General features: G+C 37.7%; 3 protein-coding genes and 1 non-coding gene across 7 annotated transcripts; all 4 read left to right on the top strand.

Annotated features, from left to right (window-relative positions):
- Nucleotides 1-212: 212 nt before the first annotated feature.
- Nucleotides 213-6,250, top strand: LOC128021639 (ATP-binding cassette sub-family F member 2-like). Of its 3 annotated transcripts, none has more exons than XM_052608946.1 (15): nt 213-353; nt 1,161-1,343; nt 2,168-2,380; nt 2,494-2,676; nt 3,058-3,229; nt 3,433-3,528; nt 3,941-4,043; nt 4,142-4,237; nt 4,336-4,455; nt 4,575-4,664; nt 4,758-4,868; nt 4,944-5,006; nt 5,221-5,349; nt 5,430-5,633; nt 5,754-6,250. In XM_052608946.1, the coding sequence occupies exons 2-15, from the start codon at nt 1,199-1,201 to the stop codon at nt 5,868-5,870; spliced, it is 1,842 nt and encodes a 613-aa protein (XP_052464906.1). In that variant the 5' UTR covers nt 213-353; nt 1,161-1,198; the 3' UTR covers nt 5,871-6,250. The 3 variants fall into 3 exon arrangements, with proteins under 3 accessions (XP_052464906.1, XP_052464907.1, XP_052464908.1); XM_052608947.1 differs by having other exon boundaries at nt 254-381; XM_052608948.1 differs by lacking the exon at nt 213-353 and adding an exon at nt 868-1,063.
- LOC128021861 (small nucleolar RNA SNORD89) lies at nt 3,614-3,731 on the top strand. The gene has a single exon (XR_008185785.1). It is a non-coding gene; the product is annotated as a small nucleolar RNA SNORD89 (small nucleolar RNA).
- A 1,169-nt stretch (nt 6,251-7,419) lies between the features above and the next one.
- Nucleotides 7,420-15,228, top strand: LOC128021641 (protein lifeguard 2-like). 2 transcript variants are annotated; one of them, XM_052608949.1, is made up of 12 exons: nt 7,420-7,535; nt 8,856-9,018; nt 9,147-9,283; nt 9,867-9,931; nt 10,036-10,089; nt 10,171-10,221; nt 10,341-10,380; nt 10,888-10,925; nt 11,172-11,259; nt 11,343-11,438; nt 12,676-12,729; nt 12,813-15,228. In XM_052608949.1, the coding sequence occupies exons 2-12, from the start codon at nt 8,862-8,864 to the stop codon at nt 12,957-12,959; spliced, it is 927 nt and encodes a 308-aa protein (XP_052464909.1). In that variant the 5' UTR covers nt 7,420-7,535; nt 8,856-8,861; the 3' UTR covers nt 12,960-15,228. The 2 variants fall into 2 exon arrangements, with proteins under 2 accessions (XP_052464909.1, XP_052464910.1); XM_052608950.1 differs by having other exon boundaries at nt 7,448-7,535; nt 8,859-9,018.
- A 254-nt stretch (nt 15,229-15,482) lies between these two features.
- On the top strand, nt 15,483-19,429 carry LOC128021638 (tetratricopeptide repeat protein 19, mitochondrial-like). The gene is made up of 10 exons (XM_052608945.1): nt 15,483-15,746; nt 15,896-15,981; nt 16,625-16,735; nt 16,880-16,918; nt 17,034-17,090; nt 17,177-17,238; nt 17,324-17,418; nt 17,525-17,679; nt 17,765-17,927; nt 18,805-19,429. The coding sequence occupies exons 1-10, from the start codon at nt 15,515-15,517 to the stop codon at nt 18,969-18,971; spliced, it is 1,167 nt and encodes a 388-aa protein (XP_052464905.1). The 5' UTR covers nt 15,483-15,514; the 3' UTR covers nt 18,972-19,429.
- Nucleotides 19,430-20,036: the final 607 nt, after the last annotated feature.

The raw sequence follows: 20,036 nt of genomic DNA, 5'->3' as shown, positions 1-20,036 counted from the left end.
ATTTTTTTGTATGAATTGTTGCTTTTAGGGGGAAAAAGTTACCATAAATTATAACCATATAGCTTTACCTTGAGATTATAATTTCTGTATGATTCACATTGCTTGTTGATTATATTGCTAATTTTTAAGTCATCGTATGTAACCCTATGTGTGTAACTACTAAACCATGAGACAAACCACGCCCAGATGACGTTCTTCGTCGACATGGAAAGAAGTGGGTGGAGATTTCTGATTCATCGGCCTCTGATTGGCTGCCATGCCGGTATTGGTGACACGCGCCTCTTACCGCTTGTAGCGCGAGCCCTGATGAAACCGCTTCTCCGGTGTTAGCGCTTCATCAGGAAGAGAGCTAGGTAAGATAACGGCGCAAATCCACTAAAGGTGCTTATTTACTCTTGTTAACTATATATATCTGTGATGATCGATGTCTACAGAAAAACCTCATACCTTATTTACTCGTTTATTTTTGTTCCCCGGCCATCTTTCGGATTAACAGGGTAGTTTTAACGGCTGTTAGCTCGCCGGCTAGCTCGTGGTAACATACCGTAGACTAGCGTGCGCACCTCAACTAGTCTGACGTGGTTTTTCGATTGATTCTACATTTAATTTTCGGAACTTATCTTAACACAATTTAGATAGAAATTTCAGTTGTTCTATATCCAAGAAGTAAGGTTTACTCTTGTTATGATATACACCGGTGTTTTATAGCTAGAGTTAGCATGGTGAAGTAACGTTAGTGCCTCATTGGTCGGGCCTTAGAGTTAACAGACACCCTTTATTCTCTTAAGAGTAGCGCTTCCGATTTTTAGTTATATTATCCGTTATATGTGCTTTAAAAATTCTTCGCGATATCATAAGTGTAGTTTGCCGTGGAATCTTTGTTGTTTCAGTATCACTTCACCATTGCAGTTATTGTCCTACACTGCGTCAGGGAAAAGTACTGGCCGCCTCCACGTGAGCCGAGCAGAACCTCTGCGCCTCGGTGGATCTTAAACCGAGACCTTAAACCAACCTCATGAAAAAAGTATAGGTTAAGACGAATCGAATGTTGATTAAACAGGAAGTACGTTTGGGAACCGTGCATTTGTAATTATTTTTTTTCTATAATCTAATGAGAGCATCTTTACATCCAACTAGTCTTAATTTTGTCTCTCTCACAGTTTTTCAGAGGTGTTCTGTTACTGGAATTCCCGTTAAAATGCCATCTGATTTAGCAAAAAAGAAGGCGGCAAAGAAGAAAGAAGCAGCCAAAGCTCGTCAACGTACAAAGAAACCAGAGGATGGAGTGAACGGTGATTTAGAGAAACCGGAGAACCAGCTGAATGGAGCGGCTGAGGACAATGGTGAGGAGAAACATTTAAAGGCAGTCTTAAAGCCTGTTCACAACAAATATACAATGTGAACATTTTAATTTGAATGTCTGTTAATGTTTAATGTCTTTTAGTCATGTGCCATGGAGACACTTCCTTTACATAAAACCATGACTTGGTGGCACTTGCTAACAGAATATTGCTAAGTGACTGAATAACTGAAATAATTAAAAACTGACTCTTTTCTCTCTGTATCTGTGTTATTTGGTGAACCTCAGCAGATTAAAAAAACAGCTATTTTAATATGTATATAAATAGCTGTTTTTGTGTGTATGTGACGTGACATTCAGCCAAGTATAGTGACCCATACTCAGAATTCATGCTCTGCATTTAACCCATCCAAAGTGCGCACACACAGAGTAGTGAACACACACCCTGAGCAGTGGGCAGCCATTTATGCTGCGGCGCCTGGGGAGCAGTTGATGGTTCGATGCCTTGCTCAAGGGCACCTAAGTCGTGGTATTGAAGGTGGAGAGAGAACTGTACATGCACTCCCCCTACCCACAATTCCTGCTGGCCCGAGACTCGAACTCACATCCCTTGGATTGCGAGTCCGACTCTCTAACCATTAGGCTGCGACTTCCCCCATATGTGTGTGTATATGTACTATTGACAATAGATTTTGTACCTTTGCTAGGGTATTTCTGGTTTTCTTTAAGTGCCACCTACTGTCAGAGAGTGGACTTGCATTTATTCAGCCTGCCTTTTATTTTTATGCATTAGTCTGAACAGGTATTTTATGTTTTTATTCCAAGACATTTCAAAACCTACTACACATTCCTTTTTTCTTTTTACAGGGGTTGCCAGTTTGACGAAGGAGCTGGATGAGTTTGAGCTAAAGAAAACCGAGGCTCGTGCAGTGACTGGCGTGCTGGCATCACATCCCAACAGCACTGATGTGCACATCAGCAGCTTGTCTCTCACCTTTCATGGACAGGAGCTGCTCAGTGACACTAGTTTGGAGCTCAACTCTGGTCGCCGGTATGGCCTTATTGGACTCAATGGAACTGGTAAATGAATTATCCATTCATGTTGGGCTAATAGATCTCCTCTTGGTAGCTTCAGAAGTAACTTTAATTGAAAGGCACTTAGAAAACTGACTGGTATCTAAAATTTTGTTTAGGCAAATCCATGCTGCTGTCAGCGATCGGTCACAGGGAGGTGCCGATTCCAGAGCACATTGATATCTACCACCTGACCCGAGAGATGGCTCCCAGTGAGAAGACCGCTCTGGAGTGTGTGATGGAGGTAGATGAAGAGAGGATCAGGCTGGAGAGAGAGGCTGAAAGGCTTGCTCATGAGGACTGTGAGTTTCAACTACTCTGATCCAATGCAAACCGCATATTAGGATTAGTTAGAAAGCCTAGAAATGACAGTTGGCATTTACTTGTTTAGCGTGAATTGGGTTTGATCCCAAGATTCCTGTGAATCAGTGATGACATAAGGATAAACATGTAATGCAGGTGTTGCTAGAGAATATTTTATTTATTAGATCAGATCAAAATGAAAACCTTCCACGATTTCATAGGAACTGTTTTTGTAACAGCTTCCTTTCCTAGGCGTGGTATATTGGACATCTCAGCTTGAGAAGGCTCCTTAATTCTGTCCAGTTTTTAAGGAATCTCATGTTTGAGGAACACTTGTAATTTGTGAATTTAATTGTTTACATTTGTTTGTCAAACTTTAGCTGAATGTGAGAAGCTGATGGAGCTGTATGAGCGTCTGGAGGAGCTGGACGCTGATAAAGCAGAGATGAGGGCCTCGCGGATCCTCAACGGTCTCGGCTTCACCAATGCTATGCAGCAGAAGAAACTCAAAGACTTCAGCGGTGGCTGGAGGATGCGTGTTGCTCTTGCTCGGTGAGCTTTCAGAATCTCACACCAAAGTTTAGAGCTGCTGGGAGATGATGTAACAAAAGGCCGAATGATAGCACAGCTGCTTTGTGCTAACTGTGCAGTGACAAAAACTCTGTGAAGCGTTTTTTCTGATCCCCATGCATTTTTATGAAAGCATTTGCGTATGTGTCAACCATTTCAACTCATAGTTCTTCTGAAATCTTCAGGGCACTGTTTCTCAAGCCTTTCATGTTGCTGTTGGATGAGCCAACAAACCACCTTGACTTGGACGCATGTGTGTGGCTGGAGGAGGAGCTCAGTCAGTAAGTCATTATTTTGAACACAAAGGCTATGTGAGAATATTGTATGAAAGGGTTTACATTTATAATTTGTTCTTTGTGAATTGTTGCTGATGAAATGATGTTAACAAAAGGCCGAATTGTAGCTCTTCCATCAAGCAGTTTGTTCTTGGTATGGATAGAGCTTTGACAAAAACTAGACCGAAGCGTTTAACTGATCTGTCAGCACAACTCAAATGCAGTTTTGTACCACTTTATTAGTGTTCTAATCCTAACCCTATAGTTATACATGTTACAATGAATAATTAATCATTTAATTAAACCTTTAAATTAAGTGTCTTGTATTACAAAATGAGTTTGGTTATTGTGATGCAGTTATTTGCCAACACTATGCTGAGAGCTTTGTGCTCAAGTTTTTCTTTTCATCCCCTGACAGGTTCAAAAGAATTCTGGTTTTAATATCCCATTCCCAGGACTTCCTTAATGGCGTTTGTACGAACATTATTCACCTGCACCAGTGCAAGCTGAAATATTACACGGTAAAATGACTAATTATGTCCCTCCTACTCGCTTAGGGCTGATTTCTTATTACAAATGTGCAGTTTCATTTCTATATCATTTATCCTCTTCTGTAAAGGGTAACTATGACCAGTATGTGAAGACCCGAGAGGAACTGGAGGAGAATCAGATGAAGCGGTTTAACTGGGAGCAGGACCAGATCACACACATGAAGGTAAGCTGCTACTACTACATGTAATATGGCAAACTTCTGTGCCTTTCTCTAACCGCTTATCTTTTGATTTATCTAAACGTGTTCCTGTTGACCCTCAGAACTATATTGCTCGGTTTGGTCACGGTTCTGCCAAGCTGGCCAGACAAGCTCAGAGCAAAGAGAAGACTCTACAGAAAATGGTTGCCTCAGGTCTGACTGAGCGTGTTGTGAATGACAAGGTAATGAAACAACAGTTTTCACTTGATCTCAGGCACAACTCCATGCGGTTTGCCTTTTTTGTTGCCGTTTGCCATATTTCAATCAGTTGAAAAATGACTCAAGCTACCTTCTCCTTTAGACCCTGTCATTTTATTTTCATCCCTGTGGGAAGATCCCTCCTCCTGTCATTATGGTTCAGAATGTCAGCTTCAAGTATTCTGAAAATGCGGTATGCAGGTCTAATAAACTACCATATTTTACACACACACTTGTTGCTGCATCCTCTTGAGGTTCTCAATTTATATCATTTCTTATTATATAGCCACATATTTATAAGAACCTGGAGTTTGGAATTGACTTGGACACACGGGTGGCCCTTGTAGGGCCCAATGGGGCGGGCAAGTCTACTTTGCTGAAGCTCCTCGCTGGAGAGGTAAGGCACATTTTAACACATTTGATGTAATTGGGAGTCTTTAGTATTGTGGTCTGTAAACATCTCTTCTTTCAGCTCCTGCCCACAGATGGTATGATTCGAAAACACTCCCATGTGAAGATTGGACGATATCATCAGGTCTGTTGGCTAGACCATTTGTCATGATATTTAAGTAGTAATATAGTAATTATAATGAATCAGATTGATATCAGTGCAGATAATGTCACTAACTAAAATGAGCAAATTAATAACTGTTAATATTAAAATGCCACCAGTGAGACATGAAATGAGTTCAGTGGCTTTAGACTGGTTTTAAAAATGAACTTTTTATATTGATTTGTTTCTTTTCCAGCATCTAACAGAGCAACTGGAGCTTGACCTTTCACCTCTGGAATATATGATGAAGTGTTATCCAGACATTAAGGAGAAAGAAGAAATGAGGAAAATCATCGGCCGCTATGGACTCACTGGCAAACAGCAGGTAGGTTGTCTTGTTTTTTTGTTTTTTTAAGATGCAAATAAATTCTACTTTATTTACCGATGTGTTCCTTTTTAAACTAGGTGAGCCCTATTCGCAATCTGTCTGATGGGCAGAAGTGCCGTGTGTGCTTTGCCTGGCTGGCTTGGCAGAATCCCCACATGCTCTTTCTTGATGAGCCGACCAATCATCTTGACATTGAAACTATTGACGCTCTGGCTGAAGCGATCAATGAATTTGAGGGTGGAATGATGCTGGTCAGCCACGACTTCAGGCTTATTCAGCAGGTAATGTGATCTTGCCCGTCTTGTACATTTAACTATTATTCATCTCAGTCAAGCTAATGCAGCTGAATGCAACATGAGGTCTTTGTTATTTTGTAGTAATACTGGTTTGTTTCCTTGCAGGTGGCTCAGGAGATCTGGGTATGTGAAAAGCAGACCATTACAAAATGGAGCAGGGATATTCTGGCCTACAAGGAACATCTAAAATCAAAAATTGACAAACAGACGCATGATTTATAGCCAATAGAGCCCCCATAGAAGGCAGTTTCAACATCTCTGCCAACCAGATTATTGCTGTCCAGGAAATACAAGCATGCTGGCTAGACTGTAGTCTCGGGACCACCTTTAACACCTGAGGCATTCACTGGGTTTTCCAGTGGAAGTAGCTGTCTTTTCTTTTTTTGTGTGTGTTAATATGCATCACAGTATTTGGACTTTACTTTTGAAAAACCTATTAAAAATTATGGGTGTGCACTTAAAAATTTTGTACTAGAAACAGGGAAGGTCTATAGGACAAAGACTGTCATATGAATGGTAAAGTAAACTTTTTATTTGATCAAATATTGTTTAAAGCTGTATTTGCAATAACAATGTCTAATTAAAAGTGTACATTTATTGAATTGGTTTGTACATTTCTTTTTAGTTAATATAAACATTTTGCTCCAGATCTATTGCCTTGGTTTCTTACAGAACCAGGAGGACCATGGTTAATTGTCTGCATAGCTGAAAGATTCCAGCTGCCTTTCTAATCAAACTGGGATTAATACGGATTTTTTAATATTTTACAAAATGATAAATGACGGAAAAGGGGGCTATAATTTACAGTCTGGACTTTTTTTGTACCTTGGTGTATAGATTTATAAACGTTGAACAGTGTGACCATGTGTGTAATCTGTTTTAACAAAAACAAAAAATAGCTACGTTTAGTTTTTAAAGGTATGATTTATTCAGTATAACATTTTACATTACTTGATTTTAATAATGAAACGCGATTTCTATCCCGAGAATTTGCATTTATGGATATTGCATATTTATTTTTCTCACCTGTATGACCAACAGAACTGCACGGTTTTTTTTACGTTTTCGCTGTAAAATAAAATATTTAGTCAATATGTTCAATAATAAATACAGTACATTTAGCTAATACGGTGCTACCATAGACTAAAAAGAGTGCTACCAGAGCCTGTCTATGGAGAGCCTTCCCACTCCCTATGAAGTCCTATTGGTATTGTACCGAATTTTGGTTGCAGGACCACCAGAGTTCCACTGGGGGCGATCGCAATGAGTGCAAAATGAATGGGAGTCTATGGTGCTAGACGGCTAAATTTGTCCCTTTCACCCGATTGCCGTTGAGAAATCTCAGATCTGATTGTAGGTTTTGCAAGATCAACATTGGTTATAGGTCGAAAGTTGAATGAACGAGTACCTTTCGATTTCTTACAGGTTGAGTTGTTGCCCATAACACGCTAGTATTCTGCTAATGAATGTGAATGTGTATGACGTCATTGACATTTTAAAATACTTTTTAAAGCAAATAAGTGACTAAAAAATCTAACACCCAGTAATGTGTAATTTATTTGCATCTTCTTTCGAATACAACATTCAAATTACTAGACAAAAAATGATATCTTGAGAAGAGTGGATTTTGACCTCCATTCATTCTGCACTCGTCCTGTGTGCGCTCTCATATGAAATCAGAGTGGGACTGCAACCAGTTCAGAAGCCGGAAAGTGTAGTGAGAGTGAAGTGTCTCGTTATATTAGACATTCTCGAGTCTGGTGCTACCATCACAGACACACCATTCGTTTTTATCATTTCCGGAAACACCGGATGTACGTCATTACATGATTGAGTACATTGTTTTTACTTGGGGATCTCGATTGTCACGTTAGCTGTTACAGTAAGGTATGTTGCAATACATATCTTAATCTATAACTAATTATTTTGAACATACATAACTTTTAACAGCGTTATTTTGATGTGCGCAAAGCATTTGTCGTTTCCTGCTCGACAGAATGGGCTTGTAAAATGTGATCGATGTGCTAGCTAAGCTAAGCGCCGTGTCTATCAGTCCTGTCACTGACTGCAGTATGAGAGGAAGACTAAGTTAAGAGTTAGGATAAGAAACCGTTGTGCGTTGTATTTGACAGCTCTGCATTCACTAGCCTGATTGATATCTAAACTGATGTTCAGTGCTTAATAGTGATAACTGATAGATAGCACAACACTTCTGACAGTACAATTAACCATGTAAATACTATTGTTAATATATGATACATTAGTTTATAAAAACGCCTCTAAATTATCAGCATGATCCCCACTTCGATGAACAAATTGAAAAAAAAAAACCTTCTATTCTCTTCTGCATGCCTTCTGCCATCTGACTGTTTTTAGCTAGAAAAATAACTTAAAGTATAATTTTAAAACCTTTCACCTTCACCTTGTGATAAACGTTAATCTTTAATAATTTGTAAATGTCGAAGTAAGGAAAACCTATATTGATATTACAAGATAAACCTTTACTGCACTTAAGTTTGCTTGATTATCTAAATCGTGTTAAAATGTGACTATTAAATGTGATGCATCAGGCTTTTGAGGAACATTTATTTGTCTCAGTCATCATGGTATTACATTGGCATTATTTGTTTTGCGCCCCACAATTAATACTAGACTGCTTGGATCATTAAACTAAGCATTTAAATAGCATCTTACTAAGACATATTGTTAGGAGAAATAGGGTGACAACTAATATTCGCATGCATTATGTAAAAAGTCTGTTATACTGTTAAAAGAATCTCATTGATTTGCATTACAAGCTGTCAGTTAAGCTTACTGTTTAGTCACATAAATAATTCATTAAACATAATACAAAACATATTCAATTTTTTTAAGGTTGCCTTTAAATTTTGTGTAATGGTTCAATAAACTATTCCATTAAAAAACAAAACAAAAAATAAAACATTTTTTCTATTATATCAAATGTCAGGCTGTACATAATTAATTTATAAACAGTATAATCTGGTCAGTTCTTTAACCTCTCTGTTTGCTATTGGCTTAAACAGGAAAGGATCCGAGTGTTGGGCTCATAATGAATTCATGTGGTGAAGAGTTGTGGCATAAAATATTAATCTAAGCCGGGGTGCTCAAATATCAGATCTAGTTGTGCTAGTTGTGATTCCATTCTCAGATGATTTCTTTCATTGTGTTAATGGTATTGTTTTACAGTAGACCATGAGTCTGCCAGCAGCTCCACCCAGCTATGCTGAAGCTACAGCAGGAGATAAAGAACAAGGAACTGGTAGCTTCACTTACGCCTCCCAGCCGCCCCCAATGCCACCCCCAACCATGCCCATGCACCCCAGCTGGGCTTATGTGCATCCCGGCCCCAGTAAGTGACCAGTCCCTATAAGATCTCCAGTTACAGATGCAGAAGTTTTGGTAATAAGCAAGGAGCATTATGCTTGATGTCTTTCTTCTCTGTTTGAACAATGTTAATAGTGGAAAATGTCTGCTTAGGTCCGGGATATTCCAATGCGTATGCTGCAGACATGTCCTCCTCACCCTTCTCTGACCCGAGCTCCAGCAGCAGCTTCGACGGCCTCAGTGGAAGCAACTGGGAGGACAAGACTGTCCGCCGCATGTTCATCAGGAAGGTGTGAAAGTAGAGTAGATACTGAAGTGTTCCTGTGGCTCAGTGGTAGAGCATTGCGTTAGCAGTGCAAAAGGTTGTGGGTTCGTGTCCCAAGGAACACATAGGTAAAAAATGTTAGCCTGAATGCACTATAAGTCACTTTGGATAAGTGTCTGCTAAATGCATAAATGCAAATATATTTTCATTTAAATGGTGTCAGTAAGATAAGTTTCAAAGGAATGCTGTTCTTTTGAAATTCACACTCATCAAGGAATTATTTCCAATGTATCAGAGTTTCCTCTACGAAAAAACTAAGCAGCAGAACTGTTATCAACATTGAAAAGAGTAAGAAATATTTCTTGAGCACCAAATCAGCATATTTCTGACGGATCGTGTTAACTTTTGCGATTACAAAAAACTGTTGGTTTAAATTGTAATACTATTTCACAATATTATTGTGTGTAATAGTATTTATCATCAAATAAATACAGTTTTTATGAGAATAAGAGATGACTTTCAAAAACCTTAAAAATCTTACCCGAAATGATGATTAAATGCTTATGTGTAAACATCCTAGTTTTGAAGAGCATGTGTTTCATTGGCAGGTCTTCTGTATCCTCATGGTTCAGCTCATGGTCACATTTGGAGTGGTGTCACTCTTCACATTTTGGTAAGTCAGACACACATCAGAGAACAAGACAAAGCCCCATTTTATAAATTTCTTCCACTTTTAAAAGAAAGCCCTGCAACTGATGAGCGTTCTGTGTTTCACAGCGAGCCAGTCCGGAAGTTTGTACAGTACAATCGAGTTTTCTATCTGACCTCATAGTAAGTGACTGTTCTGTTTCCTCATTAAAGGTTTTGGGGACTTTATATTTAAAGTATATTCATTGCTTTGTTTTCGTCCAGCATGACTTTTATGGGAACATACCTGATGCTTGTATGCAGCACAAATGCACGGTAAGAATTTTTTTTTCTTTTACCATACGTTCTTCTTGTTTTTGAGTTTGAGACCAGAGTAGGAGATGTGTGATTTCAGGAACTTTGAGCTTCTTTAATATCCATCACATTATCTACAGACGAAGATACCCTACCAATATGATCCTTCTAGCCATTTTTGTAAGTACTGTCATTGTCTCATTCATTTACAAGTTGGATGATCGTAAACACCCATTTATAATAAGTACCGTATTTTCCGGACTATAAGTCACACTTTTTTCATAGTTTGGCCGGTCCTGCGACTAATAGTCAGGTGCGACTTGTTTATCAAAATTGATTTGACATGAACCGAGAGAAATGAACCAATAGAAAACGTTACCTTCTACAGCCACGAGAGGGCGCTCTATGCTGCTCACTGCTCCTGTAGTCTACACTGAAGACATAGAGCGCCCTCTCGCGGCTGTAAACGGTAATGTTTTCTCTTGGTTCTAAATAAATGTGACTAATAGTCCAGTGCGACTAATATATGTTTTTTTCCTCATCATGACGTATTTTTGAACTAATGCGACTTATACTGAGGTGGGACTTATAGTCCGAAAAATACGGTATATTTAATAATAATAACTATTGATTATATTGTAACTACCAGAAAAAGAAAGGGGTGAATATTCTTGCTTTTATTTTCAGACTTTGGCAATGTCCTATATGGCAGGCATGCTTGCCAGGTAAGAAAAACTTCAACTTATGTACTTATATTCTATATAAAAAATGAAGCACTGCTAGAAGTCAAATGTTCTTTATAATTGGTAAGAATTTATTTTAGTTTTGTTGCCACCAATAGAGAAGTAGGGTTAGGAGATAGAAAATGCAGTTCATACAGTATAAAAACCATAAAACATGAAAACCCAGCAAGTGTGTGTATGTGTTGAATTTGTGGCACTGCTTTAACCTCTCTCTCTTTCTGTCTACAGCTACCATAATACCAAAGTGGTGATGATGTGTGTGGGCATCACAGCACTGGTGTGTCTGGCCATCACGCTCTTCTGTTTCCAGTCCAGGGTGAGATCCTTTTGTCCTAAACAGCTTCTTTCAAGTGCTTCATTTATGTGTCATCTGATAGAGTGTTGTCTTGGGTCGTCTAGGTTGACTTCACCACCTGTCATGGATTACTTTTCTCCCTCATGATGGTGCTGATGGTCACCGGGCTTCTGCTGTTCTTCACTGCACCATTTGGATATGTAAGCTGCTTGTAAACCCTTAAGAGATATTTAAGTACAACATCTCTATAATCCTTTGTCATAGTCACTTAGATATACCGTTTACCTTTATCTTTTTGAAATAGGTACACTGTAAAAAATGATCGTAATTTGAATGGTAAATGACTGCACTCAAAAAAGTCCATAAAAATACGGACTAATGCACTTGTGGTACTACGGCAGAATTTTCTGTATGAATTTTTTTTTTTTTTTTTTTTTACAGGTGTTTTACCTGTATTTTGAATTGCACATTGCATTGTATTGTGTTTTAGGGTTAAAGGAAATGTCTGTAAATTTCATAGAATATGTACTGGAATTTTCTGTGGATACCTGTTAGTTGGTTAACGATAAATTACTTTTGTCTGTGGAAAAGCTACTCGTGATGACCTTTGATCCATCATGTGACTTTCATGTGAATTAACACCTGGGTTTTTTGGTTGTTGTTAGTACATTAGAAAGGTAAAAGAAAACAGATTTTTGCACTTCAGTAAGTTATTATATTACCAATACACCAGTTAATGAAATATGTGACTCTGGAGCACAAAACCAGTCTTAAGTCACATGGATATATTTGTAGTAATAGCTAAAAAAAAACATTGTATGGGTAAAATTATAAATTTTTCTTTTATGCAAAATCCATTAGGATATTAAGTAAAGATCATGTTCTATGTAAATTTCCTACTGTAAATATTTCAAAACTTAATTTTTGATTAGTAATATGCATTGCTAAGACCTTCATTTGGACAACTTTAAAATAGATTTTTTTCAGTATTTAGATTTTTTTGCACCCTCAGTTTCCAGATTTTCTAATAGTTGTATCTCGGCCAAATATTGTCTGATCCTAAGAAACCATACACCAATCGAAAGCTTTTTTAATCATCTTTCAGACGATATAAATCTCAATTGACACTTAAGACTGTTTTTTTTTGGTCCAGGGTCACATATAGGCTTTTAATGTAAATGTAAGTTCAATCCATAAAAGCTAAAACATTCTGGGAACATTCTCCACGTATTTTTTCCACAGTTAAATGCATTTCCCATGTGTTTTACATTGCAATTGAAAAGAAGCTGATTTGTTTTATATAATAGTCATAAATATATATTAATCACTATTAATGAATTCTAATTATTATATATTGTCAGGTATCATGTTGAAGTCATAAGTTTGTTATCAATCCAACCATACAGTGTCGTCAACTCAAACATCTGCTTGTTTTAGATTCCCTGGTTGCATACTGCTTATGCTGGATTTGGTGCTCTGGTTTTCACTCTGGTTAGTACCCTTTAACTCTGCAATATCATCATGCTTATGTGCTTCATACAAGATGTAATTATCTCATTTTTGTTGTACTTTAGTTTCTGGCGTTTGACATGCAGCTGCTGATCGGCAACAGGCGGTACTCTCTGAACCCAGAGGAGCATGTGTTCGGAGCCATCTGCCTCTACATGGATGTGGTTTACATATTCCTCTTTTTCCTTCAGCTCTTTGGGAGCCGTGAGTGAGGTGTTCATGCTGTGTCCAGGCTTTAGCCTTTGTCCTCTGTTACACACACACACACACACGCACACATACACACACCCACACCCTTCTCAGTTACTCCAAGGTTTGGTGAGGAGTGAACAGTCTTCCTTCATTCTGTGTGGCAGTTGAAGTTTGATGTGTGCTGTTGTTTTTCTTCTGGTCATGGTTAGGGCAGCTCTTTGCACACCTCGTATGCACCCTCGCTGCAAGATAACCATGCTACCAATCAGATATACACATGCTGTTCATGGTAGACAATCACTGCACATCATTTTTGTGTTTTCAGTTCAAGTGATTTGAAAAACCCTAGGTCATCTGCATTGAATAATGTTTAGAATTCCATCACACAATAATGAGAAAAAAAATCAGTGTGTGATTTAGTGGGGAATATAGGGACACTACTAACTTGTCAATGGATATTATCCCTCCGTTTGCACGTTGTATAGTTGAAATTAATCTTAAAACTGACAGGCAATCACTAAATGTATAATAGTACTTTTAACTTAAGTTTCAATCAGTCCGCAACATTGTGCAGTGAAATTATACCAGAGCTAGAGAGGCCTGTATGTGACACTTTGAATTGCTTTTTGTGCAGTAACCTGCACTTGAATGGGAAGCAGAAGCTGGAGCTTACAGGAACTTGTGGTCAGTGAATATTTTGTGCCTCAGAATGCTGGTTGATAATGAGATTTCAGTGTTGTTGTATACAGCCAATGCAGATTTATAAAAATAAATTCATTAATTATATTAAACTGTGTGCCAAAAATAATTCTGTCATGTGACAATGGCAGAGATTTTATTTGCGGCACTTTGTCCAACAGGTCAGTGAGGTCTGCAACATAATGTGACCCTGGACCACAAAACCAGTCTTAAATCGCTGGGGTATATTTGTAGCAATAGACAAAAAAATAACATTGTACGGGTCAAAATTATAGATTTTTCTTTTATGCCAAAAATCATTAGGATATTAAGTAAAGATGATGTTCCATGAAGATATTTTGTACATTTCCTACCGTAAATATATCAAAACTTCATTTTTGATCAGTAATAGGCATTGCTAAGAATTCATTTGGAAACTTCAAAGGCGATTTTCTCAATATTTTTTTTCTTTTGCACCCTCAGATTCCAGATGTTCAAATAGTTATATCTCTGCCATTTATTCAGCTTTCAGATGATGTATAAATCTCAATTTTGAAAAAATGGACACTTAAGAGGTTTTGTGGTCCAGGGTCACATGTCTATGAATTGCCTCGTAAATGAACTCGTAAGTGTGTGATGCTTGGGTGTTTTTGCTAATTTCCAAGACACTTGATTGCTTTTACTGTCTAATTTTCTAAGTCACATTTTAAAACATAAAATGTTTTAAATACTGAATTATCAGGTGCTGACTTATTTGAAAGGGACTTGTTACATTCGGTAGAGACAAAAGGTTACATGTATTTATGATTTGTTTCAAGCACATACTGTAGGGCATATTTTCCATGGGTTTAATATACAATTCTCGTCTCTTAAGAACTTCTATGTGTAGAGAGTGTGTTGACATTTTAATTTGGGAAAACTTTTCTTAATTCTGAAATCCTCAATAGGTTTTTAGGTCATTTAAACCTCTATTGACATTCCCGTTTGCTTGCATTTTAAACTGTTTCTATAAATTAAGCATTAATCTTTTTGATGGATTGTTGTTTCGTTTGTCAGAGTGGGTTATAAGAGATTTGGGTAGAAAGCCTCATACCCATATGCTTTATTTCTTGATTTAAGGCTATGCTAACCTACAGTATTGTTACTGAAATGGTAGTTTAAAAACACAAATTTGTACATTTCACACATGCAACTTTGTTCCTTTTTAGATTAAATGCATAAATGCTTTTCAGACACTGAAAGCTTAACATGCTTGGTTTTGAAAGCTATTTTTTCAGCAGAAGTATTTAAATTTGAGGTGATCTGTGTATTTTTTTGTGCAGTTCTTCTTGTAAATGTGCATATAAAGTGTGAGTGTATATGGACCACTCTATGCCTTTCCTCTCTCTCTCTCTCTGTGTGTACTTCTGTGTCTACAAATGAATACGTTTAACCTATTATTACTGCATGATCTGTGGAACAGAGACCCACTGTGTGCTAATTTAGAACACAAAAGCATTCCTTCTTTTTGCTGTTAAAATACTAATGGCCAGTGGGTGATAACAGGATATTGTGTTGTTTTGTAACCTCATCTGTGCTTTAGTAAAAATAAACAGAACCGTGAACAATAAACTGGTGTGTTTTGTGTTATTCCTGTTATGGCAGTCATATAAAAAAAATAGTTATATATATATATATATATACAGGATACAGGAATGACCCGTATGTTGAGTGCAAAGCATTAAGATAAATGAATACAAAAAAATACGTAATATTCCATGTACATTTAATCAAAAGCCATATAAATAAAATGTAAACATTTAAATGGAAATAAATCGAAAGAAAGTAAACCGTTATTCGTGAGCCTTGGCTGGTCACGTGACCAGCGCGCCTGACGTCATTGCATAATCACGGAAACATGGCGCTGCGCTCTTGCTGTCGACGGCTCGCCGCACAGGTAGCTCGTTTAAAGCACTGTGTTAACGACTGCACGAGAAATGTATCTGGTTCTGGTTTATCTCTAGCACGAATCAAACCGCTGCATGAGCCGGCGGCCGTGTTCGTGCGGTCATGGCATCTGTGTGTCAGCGAGCAGCGTCCCTCTGGCGCTCCAGGGGTCAGCAACTGGACTCTTGCGTGGGGGGTCATGGGTGAGTTGACATGCAGCTTTTCTGTGAACCGAAAACATTGGTGGCTGTATTTGACACGTGACGTAATATGCGTGATGCTGTCACACCAGCGGTTCTTTTAACGCAGTGTGAGCTCTGTGTAATCATTAAAATGTTTGCTTTTGCACCAGCCTTTTCGCTCTTTGGAAGCTCTGATGAGAGGACAGAGGAGCAAAAACTTGAGGATGAGCTGATTCTGCTCTTGAAGAAAGCCAAGGTATACTGTGATGTTTTACTGAGTTCTCTTTACTGACACACAGGTATCACATCAAAACCGTCCGATCATTTACCACATGAGACCACAATGAAAACTTGAAAAAAGAGGGACAAAGACTAATATTTAAGTTTTTATTGCTACATTGTTACTCTGATAATATATTTTTAATGATTAAAAAATATTTTAAAATTAAATGATTTGTGTAAAATAAATATATTTTCATTCTTGGGTGATGAATTCTTACACAAATTTTCCAAATCAGATTTTAAAACACTTTGTAAGTAGGCATTATTTTTTCACCTGCAGATTTTGTAACCAAGGTGTTATTTTACATTAAATGCCTGAGGATCACACACTAGCAGTCAAACAACGTGTTCTAAAATCAGCTGAAAAATATCAGACATGTTTAATATTGTTCAACTGGAACAATCACTCAGCTAAAAAAGAAATCACAACGTGATTTTCTGTCAAGTGTTTAATTCAGATCCTCAGACTGGCTCTGACTTTAAGAAACTAGCATCAAATTTTCCAGATTTAAGTGGGGGCAAAAGTTATGTAGTGCCTTCAAGTCTTGAGTATTTTTTCAAATGATTTTCATAATATTTACTTTAGAAGACTGAATGTTACCCATCATCCTTCACAGTACAGCATGATGATTGGGGAACTGGATGCTGCCAATGGATTCTTACACAAAGCTGTTCGACTGGCACATCAGATGCACAATAACGATGCCATTATATACACATACAGCCTGGTATGGTGTTTTTTCCTGACTTTGTCCTCCTTTTTAACCTCATCCAGCCCTTTTATTCTCCTTGTTAAACAAAACATTGCAACCATCAATATTAAATATCACTCAACAGAGAAGATTAAATGAGAGCATCATTTTGCTTCACAGATGGCGAATCTTGCATTTGTCCAAGGTCAGCTGGAAAATGTGAGTAAGGCTGATGGTGATCTTGTGCCACAGACTCAGTGCTCTACATTAGTAGATTAGTGTACATCTGTCGCGAACAGCAGCATGTGAGACTCTTCGTTGTTTATTGTTGCAGGCTGAGAAGCTGTTCAAAGCAGCCATGAGTTTTATGCTGTCAGGAGGAACACCACAGGTAAAAACACTCAGTGCTGGAACATTTTTGTATGAACGTGTAATGCTTTTTACTGTTTTACACCGACACCTGTTTTATCTCAAAAGGATGACAATGCAGTGATCGAGATGTCGCTGAAGCTGGCCAGCATATATGCCACTCAAAACAAGTGAGTTCTGCTCCTCTGCTGAGAGAGTGAAAGCTGACCTGTTCACCTCTGCACTCTTCAGGAACTCTTGACTTTTCATTTCCAGGAACGAGTTGGCAGAGCATGGCTTCCAGTTCTGCACAGAGTCTTTAGAGGCCAAGATTGAGAAACAGAAGGAGCTTCCTCAAGAAAGCCTGTCAGGTATCACAGCCACCTTTCAGTTTTGGCTGTATGCCACTGCAAACACATCTTTTGCGTTTGTTTGTCAATGTATTGATCTCTTACTATATGTTTGTATTTGTATTAGATGAGGAGCGCAAAGACACCAGGTTGCTGCTCGGTCTTAGTCTGGACGCCAGGGCCCGTTATTTGGCAGCTAATCATCATTTCACAGGAGCCTGCAGAGATTATCGGCACGCGCTGCAGATCTGTCAGGAGGAGCAGGGAGAGTCCCATCCACAGGTGATGACATTACACACTGCTACATATATTATCATAATTATCCAATGGTTTGTCCCATTAAATGGTATTGTGTAATCTGCTTCAGAGCCTGGTTCTGTTGAGTGACCTGGCGACGGTGTTGGACCTGCAAGGAAAGCATGATGAGGCTCTGGCTCATGTGAAGAAGGCGGTTGAGCTCGGACATGCAGCGGGTCACCCTGATCAACATGTGCTGCTTGGGAATATGGCGGGAATTCTGATGCACAAAGGTTCAACTGACCCCTTTAGTACCGCTGACGTTTACATTTAGTTTTTGAACAAATGAAGTGCAAAAATCACAAATTCATTCTGATATACAATCCCAAATGTAAATATGAAATATTTATAAATACTAATATATAAAAATACAACATATTATCTGTATATATACTTCCATTTTACCACTCGGGGTCAGTAAGATTTTTGTTCAGAAGTTGTTCAGTATGAAATAATTAGTAACAATTTTATTATGTAATTTATTCCTGTGTTGCCAGCTGTCACATGATCCTTTAGATATCATTCTATGTGTAGGGCCCTATGAAGTCCGTTTTATTTTTTCAAAAAAAGCTTTTTTTTTTAATTCCCTTTTTTCCGTCGAAATTTTTCTGGATTCCATTGCTTTTTTGTTTTTTAACTGTTTTAATGGTGACATTAAAAAATATTAATAAAATAATTAATTGAATTCATGAAACTTGCACAGTTTATTAGCAATTTATTAAAGGTTTAACATAATATGAAATACTTAATTTTTTTATCACATTTTATTTTTACCAAATTCTGTTTCCCATTAATTTTCTGGATTACATTTTAATAATCAAAAGCATCTCCAATTAGCTGATTTAATAAAAAATCTTTTTATTCTTTTATTTCTTTTTCTCAAAAGAACTCTCAGAGGAGTGTTCATAGGGCCCTAAATATGCTGATTTGCTGCCGATAAATATATTATTCATGTTTAAAACAGTTGTGCTTCACAGTCATTGTATGCATTCATGCTTACTAAAAGTATTAAGTTCCTATAATTATATATTCCTGTTGTTTTATCGTTTAAAAATGCATTTTCTCAGGGATACACAGTTGTGTCATGGATGCTTGTCTTTGGTTGTTCAGGGGAGTTTGAGGAGTCTAGTAAACTGTACCAGGAAGCTCTGGCTCTGGCACGTGCAGCGGGAGATGGAGAAGCTGTTGAGCAGCTTCAGGAAGGGCTGAAAGAGTTGGCCAGCAGGAGAGACGGCCAAACGGAGAGCAAACCCGAGGAACAGGAACATAAGGATTGATCCAGACGATGCCTGTGTGTACACACACCTGGAAGTATAATCTACTTCAGTACAGCACAACATTAGGGCAAATATATCAGTTTTGTGCAACATTATCATCCTTAGCAGGGCCATAAATCTCCAGTCATGAATAATTGTAACATTCACTGGTTGCCATTTCACATTTTTTCACCCATAATGCAACAATACACAACATATATTGTCTAATGCCCTTTTTATATATTACCTCCCATTAGTCTTATTTTGTATCCTTGCTCTTAGACTGTAAAAAAATGTTTCCTCTGTAAAACAGAGTCAGGGAAGATAATAAGAGACCGATGACCGGGCAGCTCATCAGTGGTCTTGTGAAATATTGTGCAATGAAACATGTAATAATCTTATTTAAAGCTAGTTTGTGTATATGTGTTTGATGTGAGAAGTGGTTTGATAAACCCGTGAACAAAATCTTTGTCCTTGAATGTTTTTTCTCACCTGAATTTATTAAAACTCATGCACTGTAGATGTCAGTAAGTGTTCAGATTTCCTAAAGATCGTTCAAGAAACCAAAGTGAATCTGAAATGTTGATTTGAGGAAACTTATATTTGCGTTTTAGTTGTCTTCATTTCATTTCTCGAAGCCAATTTGCTTGCAGCATTCAGACACAATACATGAAAATGAAAAAATACATACACCATTAAATATCTCATTTAATATTTCTTGCATCAAGGATTTCAACTACTCTATTTAATTTCTATCTTTTAATAAAAATATCATGTTGTGTTCAAAATGTGCGACTTAAAGCTGGTGCCCAGAAGTTTCTCTGCTATTTTAGTGCCTCAATTTAAAGGAAAATGAGATTAACTTGGTTACTTAATAACTGGCCTTGGATCCTTTTCACTCTTTAAACCATTGGTCAAATGTTGTTCTTATTCTCTGAAGATGATTCTCCTTCTCAATAAAAGAGTTAAATATTCTCTCATTCTACAGGGTAAAAAGACCTAAAAGACTCAAATCAGCAGCTCCGTCTGATCTGTTGTGTGCTTCACCAGAGATGTTTTCAGAAAGAGCTCTAAGAAGAGATGCTG

The sequence above is a fragment of the Carassius gibelio genome, chromosome A10, assembly GCF_023724105.1.
Source record: "Carassius gibelio isolate Cgi1373 ecotype wild population from Czech Republic chromosome A10, carGib1.2-hapl.c, whole genome shotgun sequence".
NCBI lineage: Eukaryota > Metazoa > Chordata > Actinopteri > Cypriniformes > Cyprinidae > Carassius > Carassius gibelio.
Note: the sequence above shows the minus strand (reverse complement) of the source record. Positions and strands in the feature narration are given on the sequence as shown.